General features: G+C 40.2%; 1 protein-coding gene across 1 annotated transcript; it reads left to right on the plus strand.

The window, feature by feature from the left end:
• The first annotated feature begins 12215 nt into the window (after window positions 1–12215).
• On the plus strand, window positions 12216–22368 carry LOC109437619 (uncharacterized protein C11orf24-like). The gene is given in 3 exon segments (XM_019716949.3): window positions 12216–12274; window positions 21244–21329; window positions 21332–22368. Coding segments are annotated over 3 exon segments (1182 nt in total).
• The last annotated feature ends 1388 nt before the right edge of the window (window positions 22369–23756 follow it).

Raw genomic sequence — 23756 nt, forward strand, 5'->3', positions numbered from 1 at the left:
GGTCTTCTCTCTCCCAGCCCAGCCATGTCACACTCTTCCCGCCAGCCAGAAAAGGTGGTGGCTGAGGGTGAAGGAGTCTCTTCTCTCCTAGCCCAGTAAAAATCACACTCTTCCCAGCCTCTTCCCTGGGTCAGAGCTACACACCAGTCTTCCCAGAGCCTGAGCACTAAGGCTCCTCTGTAATCTGACACTACTCCTCAGTTCAGGGGCCAGTTTAAGTCTCTGAAAGGCTGGGGGTAGGATTGGAAGGCAGGGAGGGTACCAGGTATGGAGTTTGTGTCCTTTGTCCAGCCTGGGGCCCAACTGGTGGTCTCACTGAGGTTATTGCCTCAAATACCGGATATGCTGCCCCCTCAGTGGGAGAGATCAGCTGTGGGATGCAGGGAAAGAACCCACCTCCTGGCTTTTGTGTTCTCTGTTCCATCCTGGGATCCCCTGCGTCTCTGCAGCTGCGGATGCCGATGGCGTTTCCACTGCCGCAGATGCAGGCCGCATTTCCACAGCCACAGGTGCAGACCGCGTTTCCACAGCCGCAGCTGCAAGCCGCATCTCTACTCCACTCCCTTCCCTCTTTCCCTGCTCGCCCAATTTGCCCATCTTCAAGTAATCCTTGCACGAGTCTCTTAGTTCCATATTCCATATCTTTCTGTACCTTTCAAGGTTTTTTCCTTTTTTTTTTGACAATGAACACGTATTACTGTTTAAGTAACAAACTAATACATAGTTGAAGCTTTAAAAATTAAATTTAAGCATTTTAATATTTATCAAGACTCATTTAAAGATTCAGAGAAGTAATTACAATGTAATATAAAAGGAAAAACCAGATTACATAATTATATAGAGAGTATGCTTTCAACTATTTTAAAAATTATATCTAAATATATACATAGGAAAAAAGGTACTGGGAAAAAACACACCAAATAGTAATGGTAATTACCTCTAGTTAAATGTTATAACCTATTTTCACTTGATTCTTTGTATTTTCTTATTTTTCAAATTTTCCAAAATTAATATTATCTATAATCAGAAAAGAATTTAATGATCAACTCAGAATTTGCCAAGCAAATTATTTTGTATACTGCATTAGACCAGAAATCAAGAGGAGAGAAAATGTGGGACATAATCCCTTCCCTCAAACAATTTACACGTAATGTTAAAAACCATTAGAGATCAAGATAGAACAACAAAGAATAAAGTGTTAAACTTATCAAATATCAAGATGTATAGAAGAGACAATATGATCAATGGGATAACAGAAAGAAAAGACACATGATGGTCCCAATTATTAGCATCTCCCTAAACAGGGAACCAGAAATAATATGAGAATTCTCTTTTACAGACAGAGTCAGAACTATACCCAAGGCTTGATTCTGGGCATCAGGGGGTTCACTTCCTCAAAATAACTATTTCTCCACACTCCAGTTCCTGAAATTTAACTGTTAAAGGTTTATCCCGTTATTTCATATTCTCTATCCCTCTTGAAAAGCAAATGGACCCAGAAGTGTCAATACTTTACACTGAAGGGCACCCTTCCAGCCTCTGCATTCTAATGACAGACATCACTCATCAATCCCAGCACTTCTTTCTCCCTGTGAGCATCTCAGAATCCTTCTCAGTGTCATACTCCAAGTGCTACCACCAAGTGAGCAAAGCTGGGATGTGAGTGGAAAACTACTTGCCATCCCTTATTAACGTGAGAGTAATAGACTTGCATTTGACTCAGTTGAGAATTTTACAAAACTCTTATCACATCCATTGTCTTGTTCAAGCAAACGTTATTTTCTTTTCCCTTACACCAAAATGGAGTTCCCCCGTGCACATGACTATTAAGGGGCAGGTCTCATATTCGAATATGGAACCCAATACTCCATCCGAGCCGGTGGCTCTTTCTCGAAGCACTCATCTCTTACACTGCAGTATAAAACAGTTGATCTTATCCTCTTCTGACACCAGTTTAGGGAGGGGAGAGTTTGAGGACCCTGGTAAGCACTGAGGATCAGGAAAGAGCATTCTCAAAGAAAAGCAGGCTATCGGAACATAAAGGATGCGACAATTTTGCCAAAAGCCAGTTCTTCACACTGGAGCAACAAGTAAATATCTTTAAGTTGCTAAACACAACTGCTGTCTGACTGGAATTCCACCAAGAATTCCATTAAGAGCAAGAACAGCCCCACACACATGTACATGTAAGCCAAACAGGGACAAAGCTTCACAGGTGAGTCTTGGTGCTTCAGAGTGACGGAAAGATTTGGGCTGTTCGCCTCATTCATTCCAGTGCCCATGCAGTCCCCTCTCTGCTCTCCAGGCTCCAAAGGACCAGAGCCAGCCTGACAGTTTCTCCCAAGGTCTCCCCAAAGTTCTAAATACCCAGTGGAAATACCACAATCGAACAAGCCATTTTCCCCTTTGGTCCTTCAAACTGGACTCTCAGATCTGCCTGGACTGCTCCATGATCTGAAGTTCCTCTCATCTGGCTCCATTTGGAGGCAAGTTAAGGTTAACTTCCATAAGCAAAAGCTTCCCTTGGGCAGGGTGGGGGTGGCGGGAAGACTATGAGAATGTGGGTGTCGGTGTGGGTGTTTGTTTTCCAAGGACACCCATCAATTCACCCTCCAATCCAATCCAATACTGAACATGCAACAGTCTTAAAAGTGTTTTTAAAACACCAGAATTAGATAGCATGTTGAATTTGAGGTTAACATACAGATTCTTGACTTTAAAAGGCTAGATTTTCACAACAAACTTGTGTTGCTATAGAGATGGCATAAGCCTATGTAAACTTCAGGCATTCATATTCATAGAAACTCCTGAAGCAAGACTAAATGTTGGCCCTAACATTCCTGCTCTTGCCAACTTCCAGATAGTGCACAAACTATGCCAAAAATAAATGGGTGTGACTAATACAAGCTTAGAGCATTTTTTTTTACCTTGAGGGCAACATTTGTTGATATAGGAGCTGGGAGTGTAAAGCATACTTCCCCCCCCACCCCCATAAATCCATCTGTTTTATTTACACTTCCTAAAAGACCTGCATGCACATTTTTTCCATAAAGTGTACAACTGCTAGTAATCACGTATTATTTCATTCTGTGCCCCAGTTCTATTTTAACACTGCGTCTCTTGCTTTTTGTTTGTGTTCCATTAAGCACATACTAGAGACAAAGAAGTCAAGACTTAACTCTTCTGGTCCCAAATACACACTCCAGGGCTGCACAATCGTCAAACAGCTTTTGCATAAGCGACACCTCCAAGGTCTGCGCACCCAGGGTAAATCCTATTACAAGCTCAGGGATGTCGAATTGGTTTCTGCTACCGGCCTTCTTTCTGTGACCCCCTTCCCCGACCCTCCGGGCCCCAATCCCAAATCCCTCGTTTCTCCTGCATGGAGGTCAACCTGTATGACAACTGTGCTCTGCCCTGAATCTACTCTCTCCTGGGCTGGGAACTCGCTGCTAATTACTGTAGTCACACTTCTTAATTCAACAAGCGCCAGGCGGCTCCCTGCCATCTCCCCAGTGGGATAGGTCACAAGCTAGCTCACGCAGGTCACTAAGTCAGCATTTACTTCCTGATAGGAGATGGCGTTACAAGGTAGCTGTTCCAACATGAATGGTAATCAACAATAATTAAGAGTGATACACCCATTCTGACTCATACGATAGTGTTAAAAAAAAAAAATCCAATAGGGGTTGTGGAAGGAGGAAAGAGGGAAAAAAAACTGCTTACACAAGACATAACTTTTTCATCACAACTTAGAATTTCTGGAAAATAATGTATGTCTTTGTTTTCTTTCCATTCACACAGAAGAAGTATGTCCACATGGAGACCACTGTGAAAAGCAGTAAATTTGAATTTTCCATAAAAGAAGGAAATGTTTACTCTTAATAAAGGCTAAATCCCCTTATCCTGGCAACCAGCAGATCAGAGATCAGGCCACACAGAATCTAACTCCTACCCATGGAGGCCATCATGCCTATTCCATGGCTGACGCCAACTTCCAATCTCAGAAATAGAAAATCACCTACAGCCAACCTTTATCTCCCAGAAGTGGTTTAACCTGAATGACATAAATTAACTGTTGCCCACCCAGATTTCTCAGCCCTAATCTGGAATCCTCTCTAGACCACTGGCAAACCCATCCTGACACTACTAATTACCAAGCACTGCTGGGTAAACAGAAACTCCAAGCATCCGTTGTGCTTTATACATGGGTCTTGTACCCCCAGAGCAAGACTCAGTGAAGCTTTATTTTGACCATGACTGAGAGTATCGACCATCTACCCCTTTCTCGCCACCACCGCATCCCCCCTCGGCTGCCCTCATCTTAAGTAAGGTTCCCAGAATCAGACCTTGAGACTATGATTCACTTGCCAGGAATCTATCAATGAAGGGTTCCCTGTTGAAACTGAGAAGGTAGTTGGATAAGAATAGGGAAAGAGCTGGGCACGGGTGCGATTCCAAGTCTCAGCCTTGGCCTAATTCCATGAGCATTCTGGAGCATAAATTGTCTCCTTGAGGTGAGAGAGCTGGCCCTTCTTACTCCCACAGTCAGTCAGTTGCTATGGGCCACCTCAGGGTACCTGTAAAGGCCCTGGCACGTCTGGTTCTCTGTGCTATGATCCAAGCAACACCAGTGGCCCAAGGGTATCTTGTGAAGACGTCCATTGGTGCCAGCCTGGGAGCAAAGCAGAGTGAGGCTGGGCAGTGGGCACTCAGAAGTGGTAAAAGGATGGGGTGTGGGGGAGGGTGGCAGTGTCCATAACGTCCCCAGGGAAGTGAACACTGGTAGCATTTTAACATTACTTTCTTAAAATAATTCTTAATATGCAAATCTTAGAGCATCAGGTATGAACTGAGAGAGAGAAATACAATCACATCGCTGACTGTACCCACTTTACAGGAAAACACCAAAATGTAAAGTCTACTTACATGATATCACAGCTGGACCAGGAAATAAGAATGTGAGACCTGGACACACTGGGCATTAGAATGCTAGGTTTTGAAGCAACTATGGAAACTTAAAGTGCCATTTTATTCACCTTGCTGCATGACCACCACCCAAGCATGACTATCCAACTCCCAGAATTGTAAGGGGCTGTCTCCCAGGCCCAAGACATCCTCCTGCTCTCTGACTAGCCTGCTACACCAACCACGTCTTATCTACTTTGGCCATTGCAGGGAAGACAGAGAAATGGAGGGAAGGGATTGCAAAGAAGCCCACATGCTCCCCACAAAGATTTCAGAGCACCAGGCAGCTCTGACTGATGGAGTCGCTGAAGAAGGCTATCAGACTGAAAAGGGTGTGAGAATCTGTTAGCGATGCCTAAGGTGGGTGCGGGCAGAGGAGTAAAGACCTATTGTGCAGTATAGACTGCACTAGAACCGCATTTACTCTCGGAAGTAGCCTGCCTTTCCAATAGCTGTCCTCAGTTTACATAAATTGTACTCATAAAGGAAAAAGGAAGTAGTGGATTTTCGAATGCTTACAACGTTCAGTATAAAGTTTGGGATTGGAAGGTATATAAAAGCACTAGGGCATATTGTTTGTCCTAAAGAAATGAGCCGTTTCAAGAAGGATATAAGGCATACAGAGAGCAATTCTTAGGACATACATAAGAAACTGGTAAGAAAATAACAAATGTGCAAGTGCCAGTGGATATGGAATTTCAGGTGCTCAAAAGCCACTCAGGTGGTGGGTTTAAGCAGGGTCCTTGGTGTGAATGAAGTAAAGAGAAGATGTTCCAGAGCATAGAAGGTGGTGAGGTTTGAGCAGAGCCCTAGAGGGTGAGTTGAATTTAGATGGGAAAACTTTCCCCTCAGTGGGAAGAACCAGAGAAAAGAAGCCACATTCTGGGAATGCTCAGTGAATCCCTTGAAGATTCTAGAGTACAGAAGATAACTTCTCCTATACCCCACACTTTTCCCCGGCCTGCCCACACCCCAAGGGGCTGCAGGGGAGGCCCTTCTCACGTTGAATTGCTCACAGGGAACAGCGTCGCTCAATGTTCTGCCAACGTGAGGGCAGAGGGTAGGATCTCAACCCCGCCAGCTCAAGGGTCTTGCTTCGCTGCCCAACCCCATCCCAGGAACTCTAGGTAATATGGGCCTCTAGCTAATACTCCAGCACGTACAAGCCTCCCCCAAGAAAAAGATGAACTAGCCAGTGATGAGGGAAAGGCAGCAGCGCCTTCCTCCTTCCACCTGAAAAAAGTGGTGGAAACAGCTACCTCCCTGTAAGACAACAAATGACTGCCGTGAACACCTATTGCTGCCACTCGCGCATTTCATGACTTATTTTCCAGCAACTGGCCCCAAATTTAATGAAATCTGACCAGCAGTCAGACTCCTCATCAGACCCAGGAGGTGACTGCCTCAAACCCTCCCTCCTGCCTTTCCACCCACCCCGTCCTCTCCCAGCCCCACTCCCAGGCCAGGCTAAGAAGACTACGCAGAATACAGAAGTGCAGACCTATGGAGAGAGCCCTCAAACTTGGACTAAGGCCTCCTGTCTCCTCCCAGTTCCCCAGATTTTACCCATTTTGCACCCCTCTCCTCTTCCTGCAGAAGCAAACCCTTCTCCCTTCACTCAGCCAAGTCAAATATACAGGAACCAATTCAGCTTTCCAGCAGTAGAAGATCAGCTCCAAGCTGAGACTTGTTCTAAAATAATTGAGGGGAGCGAAAAGGTAGAGAAAGAGATGTGGAAACAGAGAGAAAAATTAAGGCTATTGGCTCCCTGTCCTTTGGCAATGAACCTGTCAAAACAAAGTTTATAGTTTTTAGAGGCTTTGGAGCAGGGAGAGGGGAAGCCCCTTATCCATGCTGATTTTAAGAACAACTTTTTATTCTATTCATTCCACATACACTGGGGGGATTTTGCTGCTCTAAGAACAAGAAACCAATAAATGATAGCTCCTTCCAAATTGCCCCCAGTCTCCTCAGAGATGGGACTCTTTTCAAGAGGAGTGCCTTTCTGATGCTGTGGATTAATAGCAATAACAACTCGCATTTGTGAGCAGCTTTTAACTTTTCACAGTACTGCTCCATCCATCATCCCACTTTATCCTCCTGCCAGCCTGTGATGCAGGTGGAGCCAGGATTATCAGGGCCCGGCTTTAGAGTAAGCAAAGCAGATTATGTTCTCAGTGGATCTGGGGGCCCAGGAAGGGACCCACCGCCTCAGAGAATCCCTCCCAACCAATTGCACCTGAAAATCCCTCTCAGAAAGACAGTCCTTCCATTTCGCGATGCAGCTACAGCTTAAGAAGCAAATACCCTTTCGAAAGATAACCGATTGACCAGTGTATAATGTAGGGCAAAATCCCAGGTGAGCTTTTCCCAGGAGCAATTTCTAATAGGGGAAGGAAATGGGCCACCCAAAGGGAGTGGAGGAAAACTGACTTTAGGTCACAATTTTGCCTGTGGTCACTGCTGATCATTGTTATCCTTATTTTAGAGGTGGGAAGAAACCAAGAGTTCAAGACACCCACTCATTCATTCATTCCTTGATTCAAACACTTTCTTAGTAGCTCCTATTGTGCCAGCCAAGCCTGGCGGCACAAGATGAAGATACAGACCCTGCCTCAAGGAGCTGGCGGTAGGGCAAAGGAGGCAACATGAACATGAGTATTGGGGTGGCGTTGTGAGATACTCCCCTCCACCCCACCTTCCACTCCTCTTACTTCAGTCACCAGGGATGGCCTTCTAAATTCACTGTCTGCAGCCCAGAACAAAAAATGCGATTGATGTCAGAATACGTATTTCAGACACGTAGCAAAAAAAAAAAAAAAATGTTTAGAGAGAAAGAGACTTTAGAATTCCAAAATCTTGGTTTTCATATCAAAAGCCAAGTTCTGGAAGTCTCAGAGCATAGAGTTAGTGTCATTCACCACAGAGTGGGGAAAGAATGCACAATGACAGCTTCCCTTTCCACTGGAGAGGGGGACTCATCCACAGCTGGTCAGAGCCAAAGACTCCTTCGTGACCTGATCACATCAGTTCCTTAGAACACTAGGCCCTGAGGGGTCTGGGAGGACAGAAGCTCGAATGCACAGTTCTTATCATTTTGACCACTTGTCACTCAGTCACAGGACTGACGCTTCAGATGTTTCTCTCCTCAAATACAGATAAAAATGTGATTTGGGTCTCTAGAAGTGATGCATTTTTTGTTTGTTTGTTTCTGTGTTTGTTTTTCTAAAATACTTTGGCATAACTGATTTCAAATACAATGAGATTAGAATTTATTAGTGGACTATTGTTCAGCTCAGTTACCTTTATTTTTATTGTGGCAAAAAACATAAAATTTATCATCTTAACCTTTTTTGGGTGTACAGTACTGTTAAGTATATTTACACTGTTGTAAAACAGATCTTCAGAACCTTTTCGTCTTGCCAGATTGAAACTCTATACCATCAAACAAAAAGTCCCCTTTTTCCCCTCCCCCCAGTCCCCGGTAACAATCCTTCTCCTTTCTCTGTGTATGAATTTAACTATTTTAAGTACGTTCATGTAAGTGGAATCAAACTGTATTTGTTCTTCTGTCACTAGTTTATTTCACTTAGCATAATGTCCTCAAGGTTCATCTATGTTGTAGCAGGTGACAGGATTTCCTTCCTTTTTAAAGTTGTGTAGTATCCCATTGTGGGTTTATACCACATTTTCTTCAACCATTCATCCATCAGTAGTCATTTGGGTTGCTTCCACCTCTTGGTGTTGGGAAAATTGAACAGCCACGTGCAAAAGAATGAAACTGGACCACTGTTTTACACCATACACAAAAATGACCTCAAAAATACTTGAAGATAGGACTTGAAATCATAAAACTCTTACAAGAAAACAAATGGCAGTAAGCTTCTTGACATAGGTCTTGGCAATGGTGTTTTTTTTAATCTGACACCAAAAGCAAAAGCAACTGAAGTAAAAATAAATGAATGGGACTACATCAAACTGAAGAGATTCTGCACAACAAAGGAAACCGACAACGTGAAAAGGCAACCTACTGAATGGGAGAAAATATTTGCAAATCATATCTCTGCTAAGGGGTTAATATCCACAATATATAAATAACTCATACAATTTAGCAAAGAAACAAATAATCTAATTAAAAATGGGCAGAAGATCTGAATAGATATTTTTCCAAAAAAGATATACAGATGGTCAACAGGTACATGAAAAGATGCTCAACATCGCTAGTCATCAGGGAAATGCAAATCAAAACCACAATGAGATATCACCTCACACCTACCAGAATGGCTATTACAAAAAAAGACAAGAAATAAGTGTTGGTTCCTTCAGACATGGAGAAAAGGAAACCCTTGTATAGTGTTGGTGGGAATGTGAATTGGTTCAATCACTGTGCAAAACAGGTTCCTCAAAATATTAAAAATAGAACTTCCACATGATACAGCAATCCCACTTTTGGGTATTTATCTGAAGAAAATGAAAACACTAACTCAAAAAGATACACGCACCTGCTGTTCACTGCAGCATTATTCACAATAGCCAAGATGTGGAAGCAACCTAAGTGTCCATCCATCAATAGATGAATCAACAAAGAAATTGTGGCATATATATACAATGGAATATTATTTGGCCATAAAAATGAATTCTTGCCATTTGCAACAACATGGATGGAACTTGAGGGCATTGTGCTAAGTGGAAAAGGTCAGACAGAGAAAGGCAAATACCGTATGATTTCTCTATGTGTGGATCTAAAAGAAAAAGAGAAAAAAAACTAAGCTCATAGATACAGAGAACAGATTGATGGTTGCCAGAAGCAGGCACTAGGGGGTAGGGGAAATAGGTAAAGGGGGCATAAATTTAGTTTTTAAACAAATAAAATAAAGCCAGCAGAAGTTTAACACTAAAACCTGCAAAAAGATATTACAAGAAAAGAAAATTACAAATCAGGCCAAAGTTAAAACAGTTCATCTTAACAAACCTAAAATTCAACAAATACTAAAAGTTCTATAGGATAAAGGGAAATGACATCAGATAGTAACAAGTTCTATATGAGGGAATGAAGGACACCAGAATGAATTAGTAGATCAAAATACTTTTTTTTAAAGTGTTAAAAATTATTTCTACTTCTATATGTATATATGATTAAGTCTTCTTAAAACTATTGGCTTTTTAGAGTAAAAATTAATAAGATATAGAACTAAAACATGACAACAAGAGCTATAAATTTCAAATTTTTCACAAATAAATTATTTTGTACATATACTGTGAGAAGTTAAAGGCATATTGTAATCTCTAAATGAACCACCAACAAAACAACAAAAGGGGAAAAAAAACAAAGAAGCATAACTAAAATGTCAAGCAGCATAAATATAAAGTCATTAGAGGATAGAAAATGAAATGGTACAAAATATTTGATTCAGCCTATCAGGAAAGGATAAATACAAGAAGAAATCACAAATAAAAACCAAATGCCAAGATGATAGACTCAATACAAATATAGGAATTTATAGTAAATGTAAATGAAATAAACTTCCCAATTAGAAAGCAGAGATTATCAGAATTGATAAAAAGGCAAGAAACAACTAGTATATATTGTTTAAAGTTACTGCTAGTTGGTGATGGTTGTCAGAAGAGAGGCATTGGGGGGCTGGATGAAAATGGTGAAGGGATTAAGAAGTACAAATTGGCAGTTACAAAACAGTCATGGGGATGTAAAGTACACCTCAGGGAACATAGTCCATAATATTGTAATAACTATGTATGGTGCCAGGTGGGTTCTAGACTTATCAGGGGGATCACTTTGTAAATGTCTAACCAGTATGCTGGACACCTGAAACTAACATAATATTGTATGTCAACTGTAATTGAAAAATTTTTTAAAAGAAAAAATAGTCAAGTTACTAGCTGAAACTAAAAGGATGGAAAATAATTTAGCGTGCATACTTTAACCATACCACGCTAGTGTTGCTCCATTACTGGCAGACAAAGTAGACTTCACAGAAGTATTACCAGAGATAAAAAGGAGCATTTCATAACGATCAAAGGATCAATTAATCAAAGTGACATTACAGTACAAAATGTATGCATCCAGTAACAAATCTGCCAAACATGAAGCAAAATTTTACAAATTAAGAGATCGACAGACAAATCTATCAGGCACTAAAAAGTTCTAGTTAGTGATTTTTAAGTTTTTGCATTGAAGTGTGTTAATTAAACTTCTAACATCTAAACTCTTCAGTGAAGCCAGATGGCTCACAGACACTTGTATGTGTCCATGTGAGGGAAAAGTTGCCCTGAAACCTGAACTGAGTTGGTACCATTCAGCCAGAAGCACAGGCAGAGGCGCTGGAAGGTGAGAACTCTAACCTGGGTTATCGATATTTGAAAGTGCTTGAAAAACTGTAAAATAGCAAAGAAAGGACGGATGGCTGGTAATTTTCCAGTCTGGACACAGATAAACCAACTTTAGGGAGGTTCTTATTCAAGAACACTGACTTTCAAGATCCAGATGATGTAGAAAGCAGACAGATACCTTAATACCTCAGCCCAAACTTCAGCCTTGGGAGTGGAGGAGCCATTCTGAAGGAACCATAAAAACTGAAAAGACGACATGGCAACAATAGAACCCTGAGGAACACCAAAATTTAAGTTATGTGGAAGGAGGGAGAGTGAGCAGAGAATATAGAGAAAAAATACCCAGTGAGAAAGTAGGAAAACTATTATTAATTATCGCATCACTAATGTGGGAAGTGAGTGTATCCTCATGGAAGACTTTCTTAAGAGTATTAAATGCTGTCGTGAGGCCAAATTAGATAGATAGACAGACAGACAGACAGACAGACAGATAGATATAACTTGGCCTCACGACAGCATTTAATACATATGTATGTGTTAAACTCATCTGGGCCTCAGCTTCCTTATTTAACTCAACTTACTGAATTCTCTAGTTGTACAGGTGAGTTCCAAGAGCTGTTTGAGCTCTAAACAGCTATGATTCACACATGGTGACCATATACAGTAAAACCCTGCAGCTCCAGAATAATTGAGGTTGAGAACAGAGAAAGAGGAATAGTGTTGGTTAGTAACCAGAAGAGATTATAGAATCCTTTTAAAGAAATGTGGTTATATATTATTCACGTTTATGCAGTTAAGCACACTGGGCCGTAACAGACCCTGGGGATATGGTATGTACACACTGGGGTGTGCCACCCAGATTCCCCTGCAGGGAAGGACCTTCAGCCCAGCTGTTGCGAATGCACCCTTCCAGGTCTGCCTCAGCTGCAGAGCTGCCTCACCCGGCGACCCACATCTGGTAAGTGATCTGATGGGTATGAAGGCCTGGTTATTTCAACCCAATGCAGGATACTCCTGGGCAATATTTGCAGAACGCTCCAGTGGGTTGACCAAGGCTTTATCAGGCCTGTATCACAGTTCAGCTTCTTCCTCTGCCCAATCCTGTTTCCTCCCCCTTCCCTTCAGGACTTGAATCCTAATAACATCCTTACCCCAAACTTTGTCTCTAGAAACATCTGCTTCTAGAGAGCACACACTTCCGGAGATGGCTACTGCTGGATCGCCATACATATATGTACATGTGTATGAGATTTTGTTCAGAGATCCACCTCGCCCCAACTTGACCTTGATAGTCTGTAGCTCTAAACAGTCAGTGTGATCCCATGCACCTTGCTACTGACTGATTTAGGAAGAGAATGTGATCCACTCCTGGCCAATGAGATGTGACAGGAAGTCTGCTTGAGAGGTCTCTAGAAGTGTTTCATCAATAATAAAAAGCAACACAAGGGATATTTTCTTCTGCTTGATACAGTTGTGTCCATTTTGATGCCAGAACTCTGGCAGCCATCTTGGTACCAGGAGAAGGCACTATGCTCACTGAGGTCAAACAGAAAAAATGTGAGACCCGGGTGTTGTTTTTAAAGTACTGATTTTGGAACCAATCCTAAAGTTATCTTATGTCGGGTCTTCTTGTTACACAAAATGACATATGGTTTAAACCATTCTGAGCTGGCTTTCTGTAACTTGCAGTCAAAACATCCTACCCAATGTATTGGCATTCGGGCACAGCCTCCTAGAGATTCTTGTAGGGTCTTTTTTAATGAATACCTAAAAAATTGTAAACACCATGGCAATTTTTTATATGTGAGGTAACTGAAAATTTATCATCCGAAACAATGTAAACATGGCGTTTAAATCCCATTTCACTTGTAGTATCTTAGAAGAATTTGCCAAGCAGAAACAAATTTCATCCCAATTCCTGTTAATTATTGTGGATTGTCAAAGTATTTCAAGTCCAAGGTAACAGCCTCATAATTGAAGTTGCCTAGTGCATTCCATCCAATATCACTTACCCAGACTGTGTGTAGAAATTACACCCTGGAAGTCTACTAGGACATTGTGGTCAGACCTCCAGGGTTTTATTTCCGAGTATAAAGCTGGAATTCACTGAACAATTCTCTAATTACTACATTGAGACAGCCTCTTCTACAAACAGGAATAACTCACCCCTCAGAGAGACTCTGCTATGTTTTCCAAAGATATAACTTGTTCATGACAAGCTGTTAAATGTCTTGCAGGCTAACAGAAAGCAAGACCATAAGTGGAAAGAAATGCAAATTTCTGCACACAAGGCCACATGTGCAGGTCAGAAAGGCAGTTCACTTGTGATCTGGCTGGGCCAGCAGAGCTCCAGCTCCCCAGCAGGACATGGACAATCTGTCTTCTATCTCTACCAGTTTGTGGTTTCTAGGATTTGGGCTCAGAGACTGTTCTCTATGCCAATTCCCTTTGGCAGGAAAGACACCTTCTGGCATCACCATCACTATTCCCAGGCCTTCACCACTGCCAGCCTCCTCATGTTTTATCTATTTTTATTTGAATTGGTGATCAAGGGATTAACCCAGTTTATACAAATTGCATCTTCCAAAAGCCTTTATGGTGTAGTTGCAATTGTGATATTTCACTCTCCAAATGAATCGAATTGGATTTTAATGACAGTAGACTCCATTAAGCAACACCTGATTGGGTTACTTCCTAGAAATTTCATCTTCATTGTTTTCTCCATGCATGTTACCCAAAAAAACACAGCAGGAGAGTTATCAAGGACTGCTACCAAGCTATATCCTTGCTCACATTTTCTTTTGTTTCCAACAAGTCAAATGTCCCTGTTTTATGCATTCATTCAACAGGACACCCTCAACACAGTGTCCATTTCCATCAAAAAAGGGGGGGAAAAACTTAAATTGTTTGTAGTTTACTTAGTAATTGTCGAGAACTATAATTCTTTGTAAGAAACTCTCATACGTGGCACATAATTTATATGTCATTTTTCTATTTTTATTACAATTTATTTTAATAACATTGAAGTATTGTTCTCTTTAGGATGGCAAAGACAACTAGATTTTATATTTATTTATATAACCTGAATTAAATCTGTGTAAGTCAAGAGAAGACTAAGACAATTATTCTGTGTATCAGTCTGAAGAGGTCCAGTTTTAACTTTGACACCACCAGACTTTAAACAGTTCATATCCTCTCTGCAAAGGAGTGTATTTAGGATCTTGACAGAGTACAACAATACAAGTCCTTGAGGGTCGAGGTACGTTTTTCTTGTCCCCACTGTAATTCTAGGACTGTACAACTCCTGCCGTATAATAGCTGATCAACACATACTTGTTGGAAGAATGAATAGATGAACGCCTGAAAATAACTGAGAAGTGTCCAGGCTATGGATAAACTACCCTGTTGGTGCATTTAGCCAATCTACTATCCATTTTACCCCTAGCAATCAGGGAAAAAGGGGGAAATGGTGAAACCATCCTGCATAAATGGCCAAACCATCCTGCATAAATGGCCATATGTATATAAGGCAGAACAGGAGAGGTAAGAGAAGAATGAAAGAAATAGCAACTTTGTCTTTCACCGCTTCTTTCAAATCTAAATACTCAGATTTAGTTTCCCCGTCTCCAAATAAAATCTTCATAAAATGAAATCTTGAATTGTCAGCACTTTCAGTTAACCAAAATTTTAAAATTCTTTCCTAAGAAATTGCCAAACACAAGTGAACCAGGAGATAGCAAAGATTTATACCACCACCACCTCTCCCCAAAAGCATCATTTGGAGCTATGTCCCTGTGTAGCACATCTGAAATAATCTAATGCTAGTCTGCACTTCTAATAAGGAGAAGTATTCATTGAGCACCTACTGTGTATGATACCCTTCAAGTTATATAGAACACAAAAAATATAGGATATAGACTTACACTAACGTAAGGAGCTTACAATTTAGCTGGGAAAATAAGACACATGTGGAAATAACAAGACTGCACCATAATGACTGATCAATAAGGCAAAGCATAAAACAGACAATGGGCAGAATACAAGTGCTACATTTCAGAAGACTAGATTATAAATCTCCCTCTTACTAAAGAGAGCAAGCCAAAATGCAAAATATTTTAAAGAGAATCCTAAATAGTAAATTATGTGTTTTAATTGGCAGCTGCAAAATTATTTTATTGTAAAAAATGCAAAATTAAGGAGCGGCTGGTTAGCTCAGTTGGTTAGAGCACAGTGCTTTTAACAACAAGGTTGCCAGTTCAGTCCCCACATGGGCCACTGTGAGCTGTGCCCTCCACAACTAGATTGAAACAACTACTTGACTTAGAGCTAATGGGTCCTGGAAAAACACACATAAATAAATAAATAAAAGGGTTTGTTTTTTTTAATGCTAAACTAAGGATATTAGCCAGGAAAAGATACATTCCTAAATTTCTTACAGAAGAGGGATTTTTGACCCAATGCTATTAAGTATTTAAGAATGTGTTGTTTGCTTTTTTGCATTAAGTGTCTGCTCATGTATTACTTTTATAACTTAAAATAAATATTTTTAAATACTTAGGAACAAACTCTAATTTAGTTTCCTAATCACCTCCTGAAGTCTATTTGGGATCCTTTCTCAACATTCTTCTTGTTAATAGGGCATATTAAACTGAATTTGGACAAACGTTCAGAATGGAATTTTTGAACAATAATCTTCTATGTTTTGATAAGTGCTCATTCACATACGTAAGACAAAGCATTACAAGCTGGAAAATAAATGAATTCTGACACATCAAAAGCATTTTCTTTCCTCTGATATCTTTATCTGTTTGTGGTCTGGATTTTGAAATACAGGAGAATGTTATCATGAATTCCAAATATAATTATGTGTTTCTAGAAAAGAGACGTCATTATTTGATAGTACAAATGGCTTTGGTATGAAATCCAATGCCATTTCACCCACTTTGTTCTCGCATGTCACCCTAATTGAACATTTGGAGGAAACTCAGGCCCTCGCCACATAGGCAAAATCAGAAATGGCATTAAAGCTGTGATAGAACATCCTCCTAAAAGATACTTCTATAAGATAATTAAATCAAAAGCCAGACTTAAAGGTGAGGGATAAATATTAATCTCATACTCTTCTCCCAAAAAGAAAATGACATCACTCCAGAACACAAGGGGTTTGTCTTTTACAAGACGCAGAACAAAAACAACAAAAAAAGCATCAGGTTTCATGTCCTAATCTTTTTTATTTCATTCCAAATGGAAAATAGGCCTAGGGAACTCTGAATGTGGTATCATATCAGGTAAATACCAATTCACTCCTTCAACTACAAGATTAATACATGCACACTGGGCAAAATATGACATATATATAAATATCCCTTGGCACTGATTTTGTTAAACAAGTATTCTATTTGGCTACTTACTAACATCCTAAACAGAGTTTGTGCAATTTTTTTATATTTACTCGCATTCATTCTGGCCTCTACAGGGGGTGCAAACAGCTGGAAAACAGGTGCTTCAGAAAGTTCCCATCTGCCTGGGCCTGTGACCAGCATACAAATGCTCCCCTTCTTTGAGTTAAAGGTTCAGGAACAATAAAAAGAGAAATTTTTCCATACCTGTTCCCTCTTTCCTAAACAGAACCTCCAACAGCTAGTGGCAGAGCTGCCAGCAAAGACCAATCAAAAAGGAAATTCAAATGGTTTCCCTCTGAGCTTGTAACAGTCCCCATACTTCTCTCTTCATCACAATTCATGGAACTTCTGGGTGGAAGAATGATAATAGTGATCCATTCACTTCTTGACTCAAACCGTCACTTCCATAGTGAGATATACTCAAAGCACCCTCACCAACATGGATTCTAAAACAGTGCAATAAAAATTCCACATCTTCTGGGAAGATTAGAGTCCACATAAACAGAAGTAAGCACACCAGGCCAAAAAAGAACTGTTTATAAGCAATGAGAGTGGGAAAATGAAAGATAAAACTCTGCATAATGCAATCCATATAACAATGCATCACAAGGTCATATTCAAGCCATTCTTGCATGACTACAGGAATTAGAGGGGTATCCTGTTTACATAAAGGCCTCTGAATCCCCTTAGACCTAGATGATTTGAAGATTTATTATTAGAATTCTAGATATTGAAATCAAGTCACTACACACACACACACACACACACACAAATACACATACACATGCTGATAATGGCTTCCTTAGAAAGTCATTAAATTTACCCCAAGGGGAAGAAGATCTAGGATCTATGTCCAGCTTTGAGACACAGACTCTGTGGAAGAAACAGCAGAGAATTGGGTGTGACACAAAATTCACTGGCCAGTCCCAAGAGGACTGAAAGCTTTCTCAATAAAGAAAGTTGTAGAGAGAGAAAAGTCGGGCAATACTAGAAGAGCAAGACTATATAAGGTAAATTAAAATAGTCTTCACTGAAAAAAAATATATATATAGCCATCACTGGACAAAAAAAGAAGACCCAACGATATGCTGCCTATAAGAGACTCACTTCAGCTTTAAGTACACACATAGACTCAAAGTGAAGGGATGGAAAAAGATATTCCATACAAGTGAAAACCAAAAAAAGAGCAGGAGTAGCTATACTTATACAAAATAAGCCTTAAACCAAAAATTATAACAAGAGACAAAGAAATTCGTTATCTAATGATAAAGGGGTCAATTCATCAAAAAGATATAACAATTATAAATATTTATGCACCCAACATCAGAATACCTAAATATATTCAGCAATTACTAACAGATCTGAAGGGAGAACTAGACAATAATAAAATAATAGTAAGGGACTTCAATACCCAATTTTCAATAATTGATAGATCAACTAGGCAGTGAGGAAACATTGGCCTTGAACTATACTTTAGACCAAATAGACCTAACGGACATATACAGAACATTCCATCCAACATTAGTGGAATATGTATTCTTCTCAAGTACACATAAACATTCTCCAGGATAGACCATATTGATAGATCACAAAACAAGTCTTAGCAAATTTTGGAAGACTGAAATTATGCTAAGGATTTTTTCTGACCAGATGGTATAAAACTAGAAATTACTAACAAAACTGGAAAATTCACATATATGTGGAAATTAAACAACACAGTCCTAAATAACCAATAGGTCAAAAGAAAAAAAATTTTTTTTAAAGTTGGAAAAAATGAAAATAGAAACATGACATACCAAAATTCATGGCAAGCATCAAAAGCAGTTCTGAGAGGGAAATTTATAATGATAAATGCCTATGTTCAAAAAAAAAAAAAAAAGAAAGAAAAAGATTTCATATAACCTGATTTTACACCTCAAGGAACTAGAAAAAGAAAAACTAAGCCCAAAATTAGCAGAAGGAAGGAAATACAGATCAGAGCAAAACTAAGTGAAGTAGAGATAAGAAAAACAATAGAAAAGATCAACGAAACTAAGACCTGTTTTTTTTTAAAGATAAATAAATTGAAAAACCTTTAGCTAGGCTAAGGAAAAAAGAAAGATTAAAATAAATAAAAGCAGAAATGAAAGAGGAGACATTACCAATTGATACCACAAAAATACGAACTATAAACAATTACTATTGATACTACTATAAACAATTATACACCAACAAATTGGATAACCTAGAGAAAAAAAATGGATAAATTCCTAAAACCATATGACCTACCCAGACTGAATCATGAAGAAATAGAAAATCTGAACACATCAATAATGAGTTAGGCAATTGAATCAGATTCAAATATCTCCCAACAAAGAAAATCCCAGGGCCAGGGGGTTAGTCTGGTGAATTTTAGCAAACATTTAAAGAATTAATGCCAATCCTTCTCAAACTCTTCCAAAAAATTGAAGAGGAGGGAATATTCCCAAGTGCATTTTATGAGGCCAGCATTACCCTGATGCCAAAGCCAGATAAGGACACTACAACAAAAGAAAACTACAAGCCAATATCCCTGATGAGTATAGATGCAACTACTCTCAACAAAACATTAGCAAACTGAATTCAACAGCACAGTAAGTAGATTATACACTACAATCAAGTGAGATTTATCCCTGGGATACAAAGATGGTTCAACATACACAAATCAATAAATGCAATACACCATGTTAATAGAATAAATGATAAAAATCATTTGATCATCTCAATAGATGCAGAAAAAGAATTTGACAAAATACAGTATACATTCATCATAAAAACTCTCAACAAAATGGGTATAAAAGGAATGTACCTCAACATGATAAAGGCCAAGCTGTGGGTTGTCATACTCAATTGTGAAAGGTTGAAACCTTTTTCTCTAAGATCAAGAACCAGACAAGAGTGTCCACTCTCACCACTCCTATTCAACATAATACTGGAAGTCCTGCACTGCTAGAGCTATTAGGCAAGAAAAAGAAATAAAAGGCATCCAAATTGGAAAGAAAGATTCAAAACTGTCTTTGTTTGCAGATGATATTATCTTATAGTGAGAAAATCCTAAAGACGCCACCCAAACAACCATTAGAACTAATCAATGACTTTAGTAAAGTTGCAAGATACAAAACCATTATGCAGAAATCAGTTGCATTTCTATACACTAACAACAAAATACTTGAAAAAGAATTTTTTTAAAAATCCTGTTCACAATAGCATTGAAAACAATAATATTCTAATTTAACCAAAGAGGTGAAAGATCTATACACTGAAAACTATAAATTTTAATGAAAGAAATTAAAGACACAAATAAATGAAAAAATATCCTGTGTTCATGGACAGGAAGAATTAATATTGTTAAAATGTCCATACTACCCAAAGCCTCCTGTATGGTCAATGTAATCCCTATCAAAATTCCAATGGCATTTTTCAGAAATAGAAAAAAGAATCCTAAAATTCATATGGAACCAAAAAGACCCTGAATAGCCAAAGCAATCCTGAGAAAGAAGAACAGAACTGGAGGCATCACACTTCCTGATTTCAAACTGTATTACAAAGCTATAGAAATAAAATAAATATATATAAAAACCAGTATGGTCTGGCATAAAAATAGCCACATAGACCAATGAAACAAAATCAAGAGCCCAGAAATAAACCCTCACAGATATGGTCAATCCATTTGCCAAGGGAGCCAAGAATGTTCAGTAGGGAAAAGATAGACTCTTCAATAAACGGTTTTGGGAAAACTGGATAATCACATGCAAAAGAATGAAAGCGGACCCCTATCTTATACCATTCACAAAAATTAACTCGAAATGGATTGAAAACTTAACATAAGACCTAAAACTATAAAACTCCTGGAAGAAAACATAGAGAAAATCTCTTTGACATTAGTTTTGGCAACAATTGTTTGGATGTGACACTAAAAGTACAAGCAACAAAAGTAAAAATAATTAAGTGGGACTACATCAAACTAAAAAGCTTCTGCATACCAAAGCAATCTACAGAATGAAAAGGCAACGTATAGAATATAAGAAAATATTTGCAAATCCAGGGCAGGTCGGGCAGTGCCACCTGGGGTGGCTGCCCTCGACTCTGTGCTGCGCTGCTCTATTGCTGACCACCCCACACCGGATAGAGGGCAATTCCCGCCCTTCGAGAGCCTGTTGTGTCTAGATAGGTCTGTTACGAGAGGGAGCATCTGCCACATGTACCACAAAGCATTTGGTGGTCTGGGAATGCTCCTTGCAGCTGTTCTGCCTCCTGCAAAGCCAGACTTCACCTGATCAGCACACATTACCAAGCCCACAGCTCTCTGAGGAGGAAGATGGCCCAGCCTGAGAGCACACCTGAGCCGCTGCCTCCGATCTCCCCCAACAAGCAGCAGGGCATCATTTGCAACCTGAGAGCTGCCGACTGGGAACCTTGGGGACCTCCCAGCCTTGCTCCGGACTCACTAGCAAGATGTGGACAGGCTTTGTGCTCCTTTACATTTTCTCCTGTCCTTATCTGAAAGCCAAGTAGTATTCCAGGATCCAAGGTACTTACTCCTCAAACAGACACAGGATAATTTAGTCAACAAAAGCGCATCCAGAGAAACAACTAAAGCATCTCTAATAAGATGTCTGAAAAAATGACAACGGCTACACCCTCTCCTGTCACATTGGCCAAAGGGACTCCAGTAGCCAACCCCAGCTCTCATGCAGTCACACCAGGAAGAACACACAGGACAGACCTGGGCCCTTCAGCAAATGCGGCAGGTCCCCCTGGCCACATTGCCTCCAGGGTGCCCATGCCACCCACCCCGATGTCCGCACAGCCTACTCTGTCCTCCACCACTGCTCTGAGCTCACCCAGCACACAGGTGCCCAGCAGCAGCACATTGGCAAGAGCAGCACCTCTGACAACACTGGCCACGAGCACGCAAACAGATGCTGCCGCCACGGCAAATGCAAGCAGCCCCACGGGCGCACGGAGCCCTTCCAAGCACATATCTGGCCACTCCACAGCCAGCCCCATGCCCCCTACAAGTCCCCAAATACCTAACATGTCCACATAAGGCCCCACTATCCAGGTGTCCACGGCCAGGCCTGTGGCAGACCCAGCAAGTAGGCCCACACCCTGCCTGGTGAACACAATCCCAGAGCCTATCCCTCCCTCCGTAGCTTCCGTGCCAACAGTGATGACCACCACCAAGACACAAGCTGAGGAGCCAGCTGACACCACAGTGCCAGCTCCTGTGCCTCACAACAGCCCGACCCTTGGGGTGGGGGCCACGTCCCCCATAACACTGCCAAGCCCCTTTCCATCTCCCCAGGGCCCCACGGGGCTAGGCACGCCCCAGACACAGGAACAGGTCCAGTCTGCAGCCACAGGTGGTACCGCTTCCGCCAAGCCAACACCAGAGAGCTCAGGCGACACTAAGATGCCAGCCACGGACTCATGCCAGTTCAGCACCCAAGGCCAGTACCTGGTGGTCACCACCAAGCCCCTTACCATGTTCTCGGTGAACAAAAATTCATTCCTGGTGGTGCTCCTGCTTCAGGCGACTCTTTTCTTCACAGGCATTGGGCCCTTCCCCTCCTTCCATTTTCCCTCTGAGACCAAACCAAGTGCTTCCAAATTTTTTGGTGCAATATAGGAGATATGCCAGATGCTTAAGCACACTTAATTACTGTCAGATTAATTCCACGATCACTAAAGAGTTGCTGCCTTTTTCATATTTATTTTTGTAAACGATTATGTTGACAGAGCAGGCAGTGATTACCGGTGGAGCAGGTGGGCACCCGGTGTGTCAGATCCTGGCCAGAATTAAAGCAATGACTGCTTTCCATTCAAAAAAGAAAATATTTGCATATCATATATCTGATAAGAAGTTAATATTCAAAATATATAAGGAACTCGTACAACTCAATAGCAAAAACACAAACAATGCAATTTTAAAAACCTCAGAGGATCTGAATAAATATTTTTTCAAAAAAGACATACAGATGGCCAACAGGTACATGCAAAGATGCTCAACATCATTAATTATCAGGGAAGTACAAATCAAAACCACAATGAGATATTATCTCACACCTATTACAATGGCTATCATCAAAAAAACAAGGAATACGTGTTGCAGAGGATGTGGAGGAAAGAGAACCCTTGTGCATGTTGGTAGGAATGTAAATTGGTGCAGCCACTATGGAAAACAGTAAGGAGAGTCCTCAAAAAGTTAATAATAAAACTACCCTCTAATACAGTAGTTCTACTTCTGGGTATATATCCAAAAGAAATGAAATCAGGATCTTAGAGAGCTATCTGCACTCCCATGTTCACTGCAGCCTTATTCACAATTGCCAAGATGAAAAACAACTTAAGTGTCCGTGTACAAATGAATAAATAAAGAAGATGTGGTATATATATATAACGGAATATTATTTAGCAATGAGAAAGGAGGAAATTCTGCCATTTGCAACAACATGGATAAACTTTGAGGGCATTATGCTAAGTGAAGTAAGTTAGACAGAAAAAGATAAATACCGTATGAATTCCACTTATACATGGACTCTAAAAAAGTCAAACTCATAGATATAGAGATTGGAATGGTGGTTGCCATGAGCTGGGGGTTGGAGAAAATGAGAGCTGTCAGTCAAAGGGACCAAACTTCCACTTATGAGATGAATAAGTTCTGAGGATCTAATGTATCGTATGGTGATCAGAGTTAGCAATATTGTATGATACACTTGAAAGCTGCTGAGAGAGTAGATTTTAAAGGTTCTCACCACAAAAACGAAATGGAAACTATGTGAGTTGATGGAGGTGTTAACTAACCCTGCTGTGGTAATCATTTTGCAAAATATGTGTATCAAATGATCACATTGTACACCTTAAACTTACATAATGTTATATGTGAATTAAATCTCAATAAAACTGGGAAAAAATAAAATATCCATCAGCATTGAAAGAGAAGTCCCTTTCTACTTGATTAAACAGGGGAAGAAACAAAAAAGACTGCATAGATCATCGTATTAAAAAAAGTGTGGT

The sequence above is a fragment of the Rhinolophus sinicus genome, chromosome 2, assembly GCF_057876585.1.
Source record: "Rhinolophus sinicus isolate RSI-liver-muscle chromosome 2, RSI-T2T, whole genome shotgun sequence".
Classification (NCBI taxonomy): Eukaryota; Metazoa; Chordata; class Mammalia; order Chiroptera; family Rhinolophidae; genus Rhinolophus; species Rhinolophus sinicus.